The sequence below is a fragment of the Jaculus jaculus genome, chromosome 16 (assembly GCF_020740685.1).
Source record: "Jaculus jaculus isolate mJacJac1 chromosome 16, mJacJac1.mat.Y.cur, whole genome shotgun sequence".
NCBI lineage: Eukaryota > Metazoa > Chordata > Mammalia > Rodentia > Dipodidae > Jaculus > Jaculus jaculus.
The window spans coordinates 2535098-2553277 of record NC_059117.1 but is presented as its reverse complement, the minus strand read 5'-3'; the positions used below and the strand labels follow the sequence as shown (position 1 = coordinate 2553277).

The 18180-nt window shown below is 42.6% G+C and overlaps 1 protein-coding gene across 3 annotated transcripts in view; it reads right to left on the bottom strand.

The window, feature by feature from the left end:
- Kiaa0895 (KIAA0895 ortholog) overlaps positions 1-18180 on the bottom strand; it is a 53219-nt gene that overhangs the window by 14272 nt on the left and 20767 nt on the right. Inside the window, exons 1-2 of one of the 3 annotated variants that reach the window (XM_004668831.2) lie at positions 15716-15910; positions 5557-6251 (exon numbers count right to left, since the gene is read on the bottom strand). In XM_004668831.2, coding sequence (XP_004668888.1) covers positions 5557-6251; positions 15716-15740 — 720 coding nt within the window. In that variant the 5' untranslated portion in view covers positions 15741-15910. Of the gene's footprint in view, positions 1-5556; positions 6252-15715; positions 15911-18180 lie in introns of those variants that run through there. The other 2 variants (XM_045136214.1, XM_045136217.1) reach the window with 2 other exon arrangements.

Below are 18180 nucleotides of genomic sequence, written 5' to 3'. Positions count from 1 at the left end.
TGTATCAAACACAACAAAATAAAGTAAACCTGAGAAAGGTAAAATGACACACTGTCACGATTCAGTAAAATCAAATGTATCATGGAAGGAATATGTACAGTAGAGAAAAAGTTCCATTAACTCAAACTTGTCAATCAAACCAGATCACCACCCAACCTATTGCCCTAGCAACTGATCCTTCTTTCTTGTGAACCCCTCAAAAAGAAGCCTCAGCACTAACCACGGTGTCTAAGGACTCATCCACTCAGGTGACCATGGCCTCTCTTGGCAGTGTACTGTTACTTTGCTCCTAACAGTTTCTTGCCTTCAACAAATTGCAAAGCCAGACAAAGTGAGAAACTGTCACTTGTAGCCTATTTCTTCTGGCTCCTAGTTCTCCACATTGTCACAACAGTAGTCTGGGTATAAAGGAGAGTAGGAAAATGAGAGTGTAGTTGCTACCAGAATAAGATACTTGTACACAGGCAACACTGCCGACCACTTCACAGTGAACAATGGACAGCAAATTCAAGCTGTTCCCTAGGAGAGACTCTACTAAGATAAGAACCTCAAAATGTACATGTTAACCCAGTTTTCAAAGGCAAATCAAGAAAAGCTCCCATGAGTCACTGAGGACATACCTATTCTTCTAAGGACATATGAAGAGGGTGTTTCCAACTTTGATATGAAAGAAAGTCTTTTGTTTCTACTATGTTGAGAGATGACCCCACTAGTCCAAAATCATGACAAAACATCTATGGACCTCCAAAACTAAAAAGAACCTTCCAGAAAGCTCTGTAACTTTGGGGGACCTGTGACAGGTTTGTGAATTGCTATAGAAACTTGTGTGATCTAGAAAGGTAATTTAAAGATTTGCCTTTTCTCCCATTTCATTGTTTTAATAATTTGAGGTCTAAAATGATAAAATATTATTTCAATTATGATAGCATAATAATGTAACCTTGGAGAAATTTTATGTTAGGGCATCATACTAATGAAGGTATTTTATTTCTTTTTAAAAATATTTATAAGCAGAGACAGAGAGTGAATGGCATGCCAGGCATCTAGCTGCTACAAACGAACTCTGGACACATGTGCAACTTTGTGCATCTGGCTTTATGTGGGTACTGGGGAATTGAACCCAAGTCATTAGGTTTTTTAGGCAAGTGCATTAATTGTCGAGCCATATCTCTGGTCCAGGTATATTATTTCAAATTAAACCATTTTCTGTTTAAAAAAAGAAAAAAAGGAAAGTGCTGAATGTGGTAATGCATACCTTTAATCTCAGCACTCAAGAGGCAGAGGTAGAAGGATTGCCATGAGGCCAAGGCCACCCTAAGACTACATGGTAAATTCCAAGTCAGACTGGGCTAGCATGAGACCCACCTTGAAACCCCCTCCCCTGCCAAAAAAACCCCCATAAGCCTAGTGTGGTGGTGCATACCTTTAATTCCAGCACTTGGGAGGCAGAGGTAGAAGGATCACCATGAGTTCAAGGCCACCCAGAGACTACTGGGTGAATTTCAGGTCAGCCTGGGCTACAGCGAGACCCTACCTTGAAAAACAAAACAAAACAAAACAAAACAACAACAACAACAACAACAAAAACCCACCACAAAGAAGAAAGGGCTAAAGTAAAGATATCTAAGAATGCTTGCCTAGTATTCATAAAGCCTTGGATTTGAATTTCAGCATAGTCTATGACCGAGGCCACCCTGAATACACCCAATCTCATCTGATATTCAGCACCCAATAAAGCAAACAAAAAAATGAGGGCTGGAGAGGGCTCAGCAGTTAAGGCATTTGCCTGTAGAGCTTAACAACCTGAGTTCAATTCCCCAGTACCCACATCAAGCCAGATACAAAGTAGCACGTGCATCTGAAGTTTGTTTGCAGCAGCTGGAGGCCCCAGTGTGCTCATTCTATACCTTTCTCCCAGCACTTGGGAGGCTGAGGTAGAAGGATTACTTTGAGTTTAAGGCCATCCTGAGACTACATAGTGAATTACAGGTCAGCCTCGGCTAGAGTGAGACCCTACCTTGAAAAACCAAAGGAAAAAAAATGTGAGTGTAGTGGAACATATCTTATTCCTAGCACTGAGAAGTGGAGGCAGAAGGAACAGAGGTTCAAGGTTATTCTCTGCTATAAAGAAGGTGGAGGCTGGTCTGGGCTACATGAGACCCTGACTCTAAAAAAACAAATAAATATGTAACATTTAAAACATGTGGCTTAGTGTTTGAGAGCTTGCCTTGCATGTGAATGGTGCTTTTAAAAAATGATAGCTGGGGCTGGAGAGATGGCTTAGTGGTTAAGCACTTGCCTGTGAAGCCTAAGGACCCTGGTTCAAGGCTCAACTCACCAGGACCCACGTTAGCCAGATGCACAAGGGGGCACATGCGTCTGGAGTTTGTTTGCAGTGGCTGGAGGCCCTGGTGTGCCCATTCTCTCTCTGTCTCTCTCCTTCTCTCTCTCTTTCTCTCTCTTTCACTCTTAAATAAATAAATAAATTATTTTTAAAAAATGATAGCTGGACACAGTGAATCACATGTATAGTCCCAGTTTAGGAGGCTGTGGCAGGAGGATTACACTGAGTTCAAGGTCAGCCTGGACTATATAGTGAGTTCCAAGCACACCTGGGCTACAGAGTGAGAACCTGTCTTGAGAAAGGAGACAAGTGGAGATGGTCAAAGCCTAAGAACTGTCTTAGTACCACTCTACCAAGTTTCTCATTCTGCCCATCTGTACATTGAGAGGACCAGCCACCTCTAACAGTAAGAATACAGACTATGAAACTCATAAGGCTATCAGCTTCAGGACTGGTCAGGGGACAGATATATGACAGTATGTTATAAGTCACTTAGATCCTAAATAGAATTTCAAGCATATTTTTCAATAATACGATTTTCTTTTATTAAAGTGGCTTAAACTTTATTCTAGCATTTACTGAGAACACTTCCCAAATTTGACTTTAAAGTATAAAACAGGTAGGACTGTGGTGCTATTTGAAGATCTCAGCAATTCAATTGCATGTTTAATCTCCTACAGCTGTGACTGGAGTACAGCCAAGACTTTAAAGCCATGGGGAGGATCACTGTGAGTTCAAAGGCACCCTGAAACTACATAGTGAATTTCAGGTCAACCTGGGCTTGAGTAAAACCCTACCTCAAAAAAAAAAAAAAAAAAATCAGGGCTGGAGAGATGGCTTAGCGGTTAAGCGCTTGCCTGTGAAGCCTAAGGACCCCGGTTCGAGGCTCGGTTCCCCAGGTCCCACGTTAGCCAGATGCACAAGGGGGCGCACGCGTCTTGAGTTCATTTGCAGAGGCTGGAAGCCCTGGCGCGCCCATTCTCTCTCTCTCCCTCTATCTGTCTTTCTCTCTGTGTCTGTTGCTCTCAAATAAATAAATTTTAAAAAAATTAAAAAAAATTAACAAATCACAAGAACAACTATCAAAATAGATATGAAATTAAAACAAACCAGGGCTGTGATGATATAGCTCAGTTAGTAGAGTGACTGTCTAGCAGGAGCCTAGATTTGATTCTCAACAATGCATAAACTGGATATGATAGCACATACCTGTAATTTCAACACGTGGGAGTTGGAGGCAAGAAAATCAGAAGTTAAGCTGGGTGTCACACTCCTATAATCTCAGTACTTGAGAGATAGAGGCAGGAGGATCAGAAGTTCAAGGTCTGTCTCCACTACACAGCGAGTTTGACACCAGCCTGGGTTACATGAAACCCTGTCTCAAAGAAAGGGGGCCTGGAGAGATGGCTTAGGGGTTAAGGTGCTTGCCTGTGAAGCCTAAAGACTCATGTTTGACTTTCTAGGTCCCATGTAAGCCAGGCACACACTGATGCAAGTGCACAAGGTCACACATGTGCACAAGGGGGCTCCATGTGTCTGTAGTTCAATTACGGTGGCTAGAGGCTCTGGTGAGCCTATTCTTTCTCTCACCTCTCTTGCATTAAGAAAAAAGGACACCAGTCAGTCTGTTAGGCTTGCCAAAAAGAAAAAAAAAAAAAAAAAGAACAAGGCTAAAGGTGCTTGCTTGCAACACCTGCTGGGCTGGGTTTACCCATGTAAAGCCAAAAGCACATAGTGGTACATGCATCTGAAGTTTGTTTATAGTGGCAAGGAAACCTGGCATAATCATTTCATTTTCTCTCTCTCTCTCTCTTTTCTTGCAAATAATTATTTTAAAAATATTTTTTTAAACCGTATCAAGGGCTGGAGAGATGGCTTAGCAGTTAAGTGCTTGCCTGTGAAGCCTAAGGACACTGGTTCAAGACTCCATTCCCCAGTACTCACATAAGCCAGATGCAGAAGGTGGCACATGCATCTGTAGTTTGTTTACAGTGGCTGGAGGCCCTAGTATGCCCATTCTCTCTCTCTCTCTCCCCCTCCTCTTTCTCTCTCTGCCACTCTCAAATAAATAAAAATAAACAAAAATTGGGGAAAAACATGTCAACGGGCTAGAGAGATGGCTTAGTGATTAAGGCTCTTGCCTGCAAAACCTAAGGATTCATATTCTACTCTCCAGGTCCTGCGTAAGTCAGATGCACAAACTGATGCAAACGTGCAAAGTCATACATACACACAAGGAGGCACACATGTCTGGAGTTCGATTGCAGTGGCTGGAGACCCTGGTGTGCCAATTCTCTCTCTCTCCCTTGCTCCCTCACATAAAAAGGGGGGGCAGTCTGTTAGGCTTGCCTCAAAAAATTCTGTTAATGAAGGCCAGGCATTGTGGCACACCCCCTTAATCTCAGCACTCAGGAGGCTGAGGTAGGAGGATTGCCATGAGCTCAAGGCTACCTTGAGACTACATAGTGAATTTCAGGTCAGCCTGGGTTATAGTAAGACCCTTGAAAAACAAAACAAACAAGAAATCATGTCAATGACTATTGATGTAGTACAGCAGAGTGACTATCTAGCATGCAGAAGGCTCTGGTTCAATCTCCAGTATCCCAAGGAAAAAGAAATTGACTAGCGAACAAAACTAGTGTGGGCTACCCAACATTCATCTGTGGGATAGCTAATGGGCCACAAAGTTTGTAGCTCCCAAGTGAAAGTATAAAATCTGAAACTTCTCAAAGTAGATATGCAGTATATTCTTTGCAGATTTCATCAGTGAAAAGTAGTTCTCAAGCAGGATGTGATGGCATATGCCTTTAATCTAGCTCAGGAGTGAGTTCCAGGTCAGCCTGGACTAGAGTGAGACCTTACCTGGGCGGGGGGGGAGGGAGCGGGTGGAATAAACCAGGCATGGTGGTGCATGCCTTTAATCCCAGCATTTTGGAGGCAGAGGTAGAAGGATTGCTGTGAGTTCAAGGCCACCCTGAGACTACATAGTGAATTCATGTGACCCTACCTCAAAGAACCAAAAAAAAAAAAAAGTAGTTCTCATAGACAATACTACCTACTTAGAGGCTTCTTATCATACATCTACATCTCCTAGATGGTAGAAAATTACAGAATAAAAGATTTTTAAATGTGTTTGTAATGTGCTTATAAAATGGTAGGTAATTGTTTAAGCTATATGAAGATGAAAGACTATTAAAGAAATGGCATTTTACCTGTTTAAGAAATCGGTCAGAGGCATTGCTGTGCTTGGCTAACACGCTGGGCAGAGTAGGATTTGCATACTCAAATTGAGGATTGTAAGTATAGTCAGACTTGAAGAACCTCACTTTTTCTTTCTCCAGGTTGGTTGGCTTTATAGCAGTCAATATACAAAATTTCTTTCCAGAAAAGTCATCTGCTTTTTCAAAGCTTCTAGACAGCTGAGGCTGACTCTTTGGCTTTGGAAGGGGGTTGAAATGGCACCGCTTGACCTTGCTTTTGGGTTTAGGTGGCAGTATGATGCCATTCCCTGTAACAGAGATATCATGCGTGAACTTTAAAGGACTGGACACTGAACTAGTGACAACAACAGTCGGCTGCCGCTCTAGGCAGAACCAAGCTCCCCCACTTGTCACAGGTACCAGGGCCATCATCCGTGGAGGGTCTTTGCTACAAAAGGAGCTAGGAGATTTGCTGGGTTTTCTACATCTCTTGGAATAGGTAGAGGAGAACTGCTTTTGTGACTGGTGCTTTCTCTCCTCCTTGCTCTGTAGTAGGACATTGTAACTACTAGTTCCAGTTGTGAAAACGTCCCTCAGAACTCCAGAGGGCAAACTCAGGAAGCTTCTCTTGCTGTCAATGGTCAGAGCCTCTTCTGCGTTCAGAACAGATGTTTTAGCAAGTTCTTGTTCAGGCCAGTGAAGCTTTTCTGTGTTCATAAACAAAAATCAAAACAGAAGAAATAACAAAGACACCACATAAAGCAAACTGTGTATTATAGGAAAAGAATTCTGAAGGTTCTGTAAATGTTATAATTTTATAGCAACCTTTAGAAAAGATACTTTAAATATAAAAAGGATATATTACTATGGTCATGTAACACACTGTCAGTTCTCTGTAGTATACATATGTAAAATTATCTATCAAAATTTGCAACTTTAGGCTGAAGAGATAGATGGCTTAGCTGTTAAGGTGTTTGTATGAGAAGCCAAAGGACCCAGGTTCAATTCTCAAGGACCCATGTAAGCCAGATAGATAAAGTGGTGTATGCATGTGGAGTTCATTTGCAATGGGTGTGCCCATGCTCTCTCTCCTTCCCTCCCTCCCTCCTTCTCTCTCTCTCTCTCTCTCTCTCTCTCTCTCTCTGTGTGTGTGTGTGCGTGTGTGTGTGTCTCTTTCTCAAATAAATAAAAAATATCAGCTTCAAGCCATAACTCTGGTCAAAGTCCAATACAGATGTGAGACAGTACATATAAATAATCTCAACACTTCACACCACTGGAATGTGAAGCTCACAGAAAGGAGACACTATATAACAGTGATATGAAAGTGATATCCAAAGCACTTGCAAAGTTAATACAATCTTGGAATTTAGAACTATGATGAAGATAACCATCAGCAAAAGAAAGAACTGAGTGTGCTGACTGAGGACTGTAATCCCAGAACTTTGTAAACAGGCAGCACTGTCTGAAGCTCAAGGCCAGGCCAGCCAGAGGTATGTAACAACACTCTGTTTCAAAACAAAACAGTACATAAGGAATAACACAACATAAAGAACAGTGCTTTCCCACCTCAAAAACCACTTTTTTCTTCTTTTTTTTTTTGAAGTAGGGTCTCACTCTAGCCCAGGCTGACCTGGAATTCACTGTGGAGTCTCATGGTGGCCTCGAACTCATGGCTATCCTCCTACCTCTGCCACCTGAGTGCTGGGATTAAAGACGTGCGCCACTATGCCTTGCTTAGTGTTTTTCTTTTTAATTAAGTCTTTTTTTTTTTTTTGGTTTTTCGAGGTAGGGTCTCACTCTGGCTCAGGCTGATCTGGAATTCACTATGTAGTCTCAGGGTGGCCTCGAACTCAAACTAAGTGGAAGGTGTTGACAGAAACCTGAGTTTTTTCTCTGATCTCCACACACTGTGGCATACATGCATTTATTCACACACAGAACACACAGACAAGAACACAATGATTTAATTTTTTTTAAAAAATGCTGGAGTGGTGCCACACGCCTTTAATCCCAGCACTCAGGAGGCAGAGGTAGGAGGATCGCCATGAGTTCGAGGCCACCCTGAGACTCCACAGTGAATTCCAGGTCAGCCTGGGCTAGAGTGAGGCCCTACCTCAAAAAAAAAAAAAAAAAAAAAAAAAAGAAAAGAAAAGAAAAAACAAAGAAATAAAGAAAGAAAAAAGAAAAACACTAACCTGGCATGCCTAATGTCCTTGAAGAGCATGGGATATGTATCTCCTTTGGCTGCCTACATACACACTTAGTTTGGATAGTTTATCCTTACTAATTTACAAGCTTTATTTGTTATTTGTCTTTTCTTGACAGGTTTCTTTTCTTTCCTCTTTTTTTTTTTTTTTTTTTTCTTTTCAAGCTAGGTTTCACTCTAGCCTAGGCTGACCTGGAATTCACTATGTAGTTCTCAGGGTGGCCTCGAACTCATGGCAATCCAATTACCTCAGCCTCCCAAGTGCTGGGATTAAAAGCATGCACCACCACACCTGGCTAACAGGTTTTGTTAGTCATCAATTATGACCTTCCCACTAACAGGGAAAACTTCATTCAGAGAACTGGTGTGGATGGTCATTTCAGCAGCACGGGTGTGGCTGTAAACATGGTGGCAAGAGGGCTCTGAGACTGGCAACTTTCTGCAATACCTCCACTGAAGAGATGCCCCTTCTCAGTGTTGCTGACCTTATCTAAGAGGGGCTGTCTGCTTACTGGCCTTAGCCGGGGTTCAATCCTGGGGGGCTAAGGAGCAACTGGAGGGAGGGAGAGAGGGAGTCAAGGGATGGACATCTTGTCTTTTTTTTCCTTTTTTTCCTCTCTCTGAATAACTTTGTGAGACAAAAAAAAAAAAATAATTTGAAGGGCTAGAGAGATTGCACAGTGGTTCAAAGACACTTGCTTGTAAAGCCTGCCAGTCCAAGTTCAATTCCATAATACCCATGTAAAGCCAGATGTACAAAGTGGCACATGGGTCTGGAGTTTCTTTGCAATGGCAAGAGGCCTTGGTACACCCATTCTCTCTCTCTCTCTCTCTTTCTTTTCTATCAATCATCTATCCATCTATCTATAGCTATATAACATCTCTATCTCTCAAATAAATAAAAAGAAATATTGAGCTAGGCATGGTGGTGCACACCTTTAATGGCAGCACTTGGGAGGCAAAGGTAGGAGCATCACCATGAGTTCAAGGCCACCCTGAGACTACACAGTGAACTCCAGGTCAGCCTGAGCTACAGTGAGACCCTACTTCAAAAAACCAAAAAAAAAAAAAAAAAAAAAAAAAAATTAAAGAATTAAAAAAAGAAAACCTTGGAGCCATACATTATGGCACATTACTATAATTCCATCACTCTGGAGGCTGAGGTAAAATATCTGTGAGTTTCAGGTCAGCCTGAGCTACAGCGTGACTCTACCTCAAAATAGAACAAATAAAAAGAACTTACAGTCAATAATGCTTTGATCAAAGAAAATCATTTGCCACAATCTGGATATCTATACTAATGTAAAAGGTGAACAATACTATAAACAATACTTAAACAATACTTGGAGTTAATGTAGTATTAATTAATGTTCCACACTAACACTAGTGCATATGTGGAATTTGCCAATACAAGGAACATTTACTATGTATCTAGAACAGCAGAAAAGCACACCAGGACTCCTGGCATCTATGCTCAGCTCTCTGAATGACCTGTCTGTAATATCAGCCTAATCATTAGACCCATCAGGGGCTCCTGTTCCTTATCTAAAAGAATGGGGGAGAAGTGACACTGCTCACTAAACTTAACTGCTTTACAACTGTGAATTGGTTAGGTTTCACAGTGATTATGAGGCCTTGGCTGAATGGTAAATCATTAAAAACAAAGACTGGCTGGGTATGGTGGCATAAGTCTTTAATCCCAGTACTTGGGAGACAGAGGTAGGAGGATCACTGTGAGACTACATAATAAATTTCAGGTCAGGTTGGGCTAGAGTGAGACCCTACCTCCTAAAACCAAAAACCAAAATTATAGAAAGAACAAAACAGAACAAAGACTAGTGGAAAGATACGAGTCAGGAAATTCTGGCCTATAAAATAACAATTTCTTTCTTCCTTCTTTCCTTAATGAAAATTTCATATGATTCACTAGTATTTATGAAACTTGATGGTTTGGTTTTAAGTTTGTACTATAAACCAAGAGGTTGATTTGTAACAGGAGTCTTGGGGTTCCTTGCCAATACACCAATAAACTTGGGGTATCCCCAGATCCTTGTCTTATGAATTCAAAGAATAAAAATCCATAGAACCAAGGATAAGAGAGACTATTAGAGTTGAGATAAGGCAGTACAGAGAGTTCCTGCCATGTGGAAGGCAGAAGCGGGTAGAGAGTTCATATTGGAGTACTGAGAATGTGGGGGCTTCCCAAAGCAGGGACCTGGGACTGGAGAAATAGCTTAGCAGCTAAGGCACTTGCCTGAAAAGCCTAAGAATGCTTGTTCAAATCTCCAGGTCCTACACAGCTAGACACAAGTGACACAAGCATGCAATATTGCACATGTGTACAATCAGGTACACATGTCTGGAGTGCGTTCACAGTGGCTGAGAGGACCTGGCATGCCCATTCTCTTTCTCTCTCAAAAAAAAAAAAAAAAAAATTAAAAAGCAGGGATCTGGATGAAAGTACAGGAGAGATGAACAACCAAAAAGAGACCTGCCTACCAGGTAAGTATCTGTTTATAATCTTACTGTGGTGGGCTTTACTCTCAGGCTCAGTTAAGTGCGACAGAGAACATAATTATTGGTCTGGGCTTGTGGGGGAGGAGGGCGGCTGGCGCAGGAAGAGACCAACACACCTCAGTAGGGGCAAGAAAGCTGATTGGACAGGCGGATCAGACGCTGAACTCGGTTCTGCTGAAGCAGGCAGGGGTGTGAATCTCTTTGGTTCCCTCTTTGAGCCCTCTCCTGAATAATTCCCCTCAGAATGAAGACACAAGAATAGGGCAAATAAAAATAATGGGAGCCAGCCATGGGGACCACTTTTTAGTTCCAGCACTTGGAAGGCTGAGGCAGGAAGACAGCAGTAAGTTCAAGGCCAGCCTGGGACTAAATAGTGACGTCCAGGACAGCCTGGAGTGAGACCCCTACCTTGGAACAAAACAAAACAAATTAATGATAATAATAATAATTATTATTATTAATAATATAGTGGTATATGCCTGTAGTTCCAGCAATCATGAGGTACAGGCAGGAGGATCAGGAGTTTAAGATCACCCTCACTATATTATGAGTTCAAGGCCAGCCCAAGACACATGAGACCCTATCTCAAAAAAAAATAGTAATACTAATTTTTTTGAAAAGGGATATGGGCTGGGCATGGTGGTGCATACCTTTAATCCCAGCACTTAAGAGGTAGAGGTAGGAGGATCACTATGAGTTCAAGGTTACTCTGAGACTGCATTATGAACTCCAGATCAGCCTGGACTAAAGCAAGATCCTACAAAAAAAAAAGGAAAAAGGCTGGGGGGAAACAGAGCCTGGAGAGATTGCTCAATTGCTAAGGTGCTTGCCTGCAAAGCAGAATGGCCTAATGAACTGAGTTCAGTTTCCAGTTCCCATGTAAAAGCCAGGTGCACAAGGTAGCACATACATCTGGAGTTCATTTGCAGTGGCTCGAGGCCCTGGTGTACCCATTCTATCTGTCTCTCTTCTATCTCTCTCTGCTTGCAAAGAAAGAAAGAAAGAAAACAAACAAACAAACAAACAAAAAAAACCAAAAAAAAAAAAAAAACAAAAAACAGGAAATGGGCCAGGCCTGGTGATTCGCACCTTTAATCCCTGCACTTAGAAGGTAAAGGTAAATAAAAAAATAAAATATTCTTTAAAGGGCTGGAGAGATGGCTTAGCAGTTAAGGCACTTGCCTGCAAAGCCAAAGGACCTTGGTTCGATTCCCCAGGACCCACATAAGCCAGATACAAGTGTTTGGAATTCATTTGCCGTGACCGGAAGCCCTGGTGTGCCCATTCTCTCTCTCTCTCTCTGCCTCTCATAAATAAATAAATAAAATATATATATATATTTTTAAAAAAGGTAAAGGTAGGAGAATCACAGTGAATTCAAGGCCAGTTTGGGCTAAAGAGTAAATTCCAGATTAGCCTGGGCAATAGTGAGACCCTGCCTGCCTCCAGCATGTGAGGTTGTAGCTCAGTTGGTAGAGTGCTTGCCTAGCATGCAAGAAGCCCTGGGTTCAATCCCCCAGAACTCCATAAACAGTGAATGATGGTACATGCCTATAATCTCAGCATTTGGGAAGCAAAGGCAGGAGAATCAGAAGTTCTAGGTTGTCCTCAGCTACACAGCAAGTTTGAGGCCAACCTGTCATAAAACACCAAAAATAGCCAGGTGTGATGGTGCAAGCCTTTAATCCCAGCACTTGTGAGGCAGAGACAAGAGGATCACTGTGACTCTGAGGCCAGTCTGGGACTACAGAGTGAGTTCCAGGTCAGTCTGGGCTAGAGTGAGACCCTGCCTCGGAAAAAAACCACCCAAACTGTTTTTATTTTATCAAATATTTCCTCACTTAAGCTCAAATTATAGCAATCAGTAGTAGACAGGAGGGGCTTTATCCCCTCTTGCCTTCTCATGGAGGAGCTCTTCATACTATTTCATCGTTTCTTCTCTTGAACTAATAGTCTCTAAACCTTAAAAAAGTGCATGTATACCTGCATGTGTGCATAAATACACACACATAAAATTTCTATCTCTAAGATGGACATGGTGACTCACACCTCTAATTCCAGCACTTAGGCTGAAGCAAGAGAACTGCCATGAATTTGAGGCCAACCTAGGACACATACACACACACACACACACACACACACGCACACACATGCAACTATAACTAGCAATATAAGGAATTTTAAAGTTACTTAAAATGATAAATATGGCTGGGCATGGTGGCGCACGCGTCTGGAGTTCGTTTGCAGTGGCTTGGAGGCCCTGGCGCGCCCATCCTCTCTCTCTCTCTCTGCCTCTTTCTCTGTCTGTCGCTCTCAAATAAATAAATAAAAATAAACCAAAAATAAAAAAGTAAAAAAAAAAGGAATGGCGCAAATGTTTGGTCCGTTTCTTTAAAAAAAAAAAAATTATATTAGAAGTCAGAATAGTGACTACCTTTGAGGGAAGAGATATAAACCAGGACAGTACCATGGACCCTAATGGATGCCAGAATTCTGTATCTTGCTCTGGGCAATGTTACATTTCTACAAATTCATTAAGCTGCACATTTAAGACAAAAACTTTGCTATTTATATTACACTTTATTTTTAAGAGTACTGAATCAAACCCCGGGCCTTGTGCATGCTAGACTAGTGCTCTACCTCTGAGCTACATCCCCAGGCCTAGACCTTAATATTTTAAAATATGTCTCTTTAAACAGATAATGGAGTGATTACAATTCCTTTTTTGTGAGTATGTATATTTGAGTGGTGTATATTCATACATTTGTGAAGATGAGGTGTGTGTCCCATACACACGTGGGGAGGTCTTGGGGGGATGTTGGGTGTCCTCCCTCTATCACCTATTTTATTTATTTATTTATTTATTTATTTATTTATTTATTTATTTACTTACTTACTTACGAGAGAGAGAGAGAGAGAGAGAGAGAGAGAAAATGGGTGCATTAGGGCCTCTAAGCCACCACAAACGAACTCCAGATGCATGTATCACCATGTGCATCTGGCTTACATGAGACCTAGAGAATTGAACCTGGGTCCCTTAGGCTTCACAGGCATTCGCCTTAACCACTACACCATCTGTCCAGCCCTAACCTTATTTTTTTAACCTTATTTTCTTGAGACATGGTTTTTCACTGTACCTGAAGTTCAAATGGTTTGTACATATTTATCTCTTTGCTTGTTTGCTTATATGAGTGACAGGGAATACGAGCATGCCAGGGCCTCCTGCCACTGTAAATGAACTATAGATGAATGTGCCACTTTGTGCATCTGGCTTTACATGAGTACTGAGGAATAGAACCCAGGTTGTCAACCTTTCCAAGCAAATGCCTTTAGCCACTGAACAGAAAACAGTTGATCCACTGAATCATCTCCCCAGCACAGCAATGGAATTTCTAGGTAACTTGTGACATTATGTCTTAGATGGAAGAGTAACATCTACACCAAATCACATTATAGGGGGCTGAAGAGATTGCTTAGTGGTTAAGGTGCTTGCTGGCAAAGCCAAAGGACCTAGGTTTGATTTCCTGGTCCCCAGGTAAAGACAGATGCACAAGGTGGTTCATGCATCTGTAGTTCGTTTGCAGTGGCTGAAGGCCCTGGTGTGCCCATTCTCATTCTCCCTTTCTCTGTGTCTGATAAATATTTTTTTTTGCTTATTTTTCTTTATTTATTTGAGAGCAATAGACAGAAAGAAAGAAGTGGGGAGAGAGAGAGAGAAAGAGAGAGAATGGGTGTACCAGGGCTTCTAGCCACTGCAAACTCCAGATGCATGCACCACCTTGTGCATCTGGCTTACATGGGTACTAGGGAATCAAGCCTCGGGGTCCTTAGGCTTCACGGGCAAGCACTTAACCACTAAGCCATCTCTCCAACCCTAAAAATATTTTCGAAAAACAAAAAACAATCATATTTTAGAAAGAAAATCTGTGTTAGCTCACACCTATAATCCCAGCACTGAGCACCCTGAAGAAAAAGAGTGTCACCATGAGTGTGATAACAGCTGGAGTACAGGTCAGCCTAAGCTAGAGTGAGACCCTGCCTCAACACCAAGAAAAAAAAAGCCTATTACCTATGTGAGGTGCTGGTAAGATCTTGGCTTCTATAACCATGTTTCCTGTTGACAATGATATAAATCACAGTGTACCAGGACTGCACAAAGTCAGCTCAGTATAACCAGAAAAGCAAATGGTAAAGTTGTTAAATATTTTCACTTGAAAGGAATTGGGTTTTTCAATTACAATTCTTAGCTGCAAAGTACAATGATGTAAGCTCAAAAATGCCATAAGGATACCCATTATTTGTATGCTGGCTTAAAAAAAAAAGACCCTCAGCTGGGTGTGGTGCTTCATGTCTAAGGCTCAGCACCTGGGAGACTGAGGCAGAAGGGTCAAAGACAGCCTAAACAACATAACCGGACCTTGGCTCTAAATAACAAATTTACGTGTGCAATATCTCAAAGCTAGAAAGTTTGGGCTTATTTTAACTCTCATTTGGGGATTAGCTATTTCCTTTTATCCTATTGTTTGGGTCATGAAACATTGGCAGAAATGTTTCCAAATGCTGGGAAAATGGCCTAGGAAATTATTCTAATATGTAAGATTTTTAATGGCAAATGAGCATAGACATTAAAAATAACAAAAGGCAAGCTGGGAATGGTGGTGCACACCTTTAATCCTAGCACTTGGGAGGCAGAGGTAGGAGGAATGCCATGAGTTTGGGGCCATCCTGAGATTACATAGTGAATTCTAGGTCAGACCATAGCTCAAAAAAAAAAAAAACCAAAAACCAAAAAACAATAAATAAATAAATAATAATAAACAGCAAGTAAACTTTCAGATCTTGGGTCTAAACATCCATCCTTATTAACGATATCAATTTAAAAGTCTAAGGGCTGGAGAGATACTTAGCAGTTAAGGCACTTGCCCGGAAAGCCAAAGGACCTAGGTTCCATTCCCCAGGACTCAGGTAAACCAGACGCACAACGTGGCACATGTGTCTGGAGTTTGTTAACAGCAGCTGGAGATCATAGTACGCCCATTCTGTCTCTCTGTCTCTGTCTCTGTCTCTCTCTCTCTCTCTCTGTGCCTGTCTTTCAACTAAATGAAAAAAATAATTTTTAAAATAAAAGTTCCAAGGCGAAAAGCACAGAAATCATGTTTTTCTTAGCTGATTTTTTTCTGAACATTCTATAAAACTATAGTAGGTAGTTACGAACCTCATTCAAATACTTTGAAATAGGATGTAACGCTATTTCGACAATATATCTGTAGGATGTTAATCGCTCTATCACGATGACTTCACTAAATTCCACTGGGTGGGTTTACTGATAGTGACAAAAGGGACCGGCGTGGTCCCCCGCCCCAGGTTTCCCCGAGCATCCCGGGTGTGCCACTGCTCGCCTAGCCCCTTGGGCGGACAACTACCTGGCACGTCGGCCCCACTCACCTGTCACGCGAATGGACTCCAGCATCGTCCCGCCGCAGCCGGGGACAAGGGCTGGCTTACGACCCCGGCCCGGGCCTCGGTGGCAGGGACTGCCAGGAGACTGCTCAAGGAGACAGGGACAGGGAACAGGAGCTCGCTACAGGCGAAAGCGCGGCGGCGACAAGGGCGGCGGGCAGCGCACTCTGCCCTGTAGCAGCTGGCAGGAGCGAGCGCAGCGGCGGCGCTTGGAACCCGCCAAGGTGACGTCACGGCCCTCCGCGTTGCTAGGAGACGCACCGGGCTTCAGCGCACTGCGTGCGGCGTGGTACCCAGACGCCGCTGGGGGCGCTCGCTGGTCAGGAGTCGGGCTCGCTGGGAGTAAGGAAAACTACAATTCCCGGCGTGCACTGCACAGGCGGGTCCAGGAAGCTGGTCTTCAGGGCTCCACCAGGTTGGAGCTCAGCTGGGCGGGTAGGGGGCGTGTGGGGGTGGGCGGTGAAGGGATACACACGTTTAAATTGACAATCCGGAAAAAATGCTTGCACGCGGTTCGAGGGGCATAACTCTTGTGACGGCAGCATAAAATAGAAATGGCGTAATAGTTCTAGCTGAGAAATGCAAATCCAGTTTCCTGTACTTTTTAGCTAACACAATTTTGGATTGGATTGATAAGGTATTTGGTAGCTAAGCAAGGTGGCAGCATTTGGGAGGAGGCAAGAGGGAAGGAGTTTAAGGCCAGCTTCGACCACCGACTCGGTCTCGAAAACACTAAAATATGGCTGGGCGTGGTGGCGCGCTCCATTAATTCCAGCACTTGGAGGCAGAAGTAGGAGGATGGCTGTGAGTTCAAGGCCACCCTGAGACTACATAGTAAATTCTAGGTCAGCCTGGACTAGAACGATATCCTACCTTGAAAAACCAAAACCAAATAAATAAAATAAAAAGGGTTAGATAGATTAGCAGATAAGGCACTTGCCTGCAAAGCCTAACAACCCTGCTTCTATTACTCAATACCCACATAAAACCAGATGCACAAACAGGTGCATGCATCTGGAGTTCATTTGCAGTGGTTAGAGACCCGGGTGCAACCAATCTCATTCATTCCCCACCCCCTCTTTTATTTTTTAAATTATTTATTTATTTCTAGATAGGGTTTCGCTCTGGCCCAGGCCGACCTGGAATTAACTATGTCCTTTCTCAGGGTGGCCTCAAACTCACAGCAATCCTCTTACCTCTGCTTCCTGAGTGCTGGGATTAAAGGTGTGTGCCACCATGCCAGGCTCTCTTTTATTTTTTATTTTTGGTTTAACAAAGTAGGGTCTCACTCTAGCACTGGATGGCCTGGAAGTCACTATGTAGTCTCAGGTTGGCCTTGAACTCATGGCAATCCTCCTACCTCTGCCTCCTGAGTGCTAGAATTAAATGCATGCACCACCACACCCAGCTCTCCACCCCTCAGATTCCCCCCCCCCCCCCCGCAAACCCTTAGTCTCTCTGCATGCAAATAAATATCTTTTAAAAAGACTAAAATAATAGCCAAGTGTGGTGGTTTACTATAATCCCAGTATTTGGGAAGTGGAGGCAGGAGGATCAGAAGTTCAAAGTCATCTTCATTACATTGTGAGTATGAGGTCAGTTTGGATTATGTGATACCTTATTTCAAAAATCAATTAAGGGCTGGAGAGATGGCTTAGTGGTTAAGCACTTGCCTGAGAAACCTATGGACCCAGGTTCAAGGCTTGATTCTTCATGACCCACGTAAGCCAGATGCATAAAGTGACACACGCATCTGGAGTTTGTTTGCAGTGGCTAGAGGCACTGGCATGCCCATTCTCTCTCTTTATCTGCCTCTCTCTGAAATAAATAAAATACATTTTTTTTAAGTGTGGGGACTTAAAATATATATACCAAGCCTGGTGTGGTGGTGCAGAGGTAGGAGGATCAATGTGAGTTTATGAGTTCCAGTTCAGCCTGGACTAGACTAAGTAAGACCTTACCTCAAAAACCAAAATAAAATAAAATAAAATAAAACAATGGACAACACTTCAGCATACTCTCCTTAATGAAAAAAAAAATTATCTATTTGTAAGCAGAGAGAGAAGAGAGACCGAAAGAATAGGCATGCCAGGGCCTACAGCTGCTACAAATAAACTCCAGATGCATGCACCACTTTGTGCATCTGGCTTTATGTGGGTACTGAGGAATCATACCGGAGTCTAGGCTTTGTAGGCAAGCGACTTATCCACTGAGCTATCTTTCTAGCTCCTAACATAAATTTTAACTTGGGATTGTGTAATTGCCAAATGCTGTTTTCCATGGTGCTAGGAAATGAGGCAGAGTGCTAGGCAAACACTCCACCTTTACCACTAAGCTATGTCCTCAGTTCTGTCACTTTCTTCAGTTTATTTCATTACTTAAAAAAAAATTAAAGCTGGGCATTGTGGCACATGCCTTTAAACACAGCACTTGGGAGGCAGAGGTAGGAG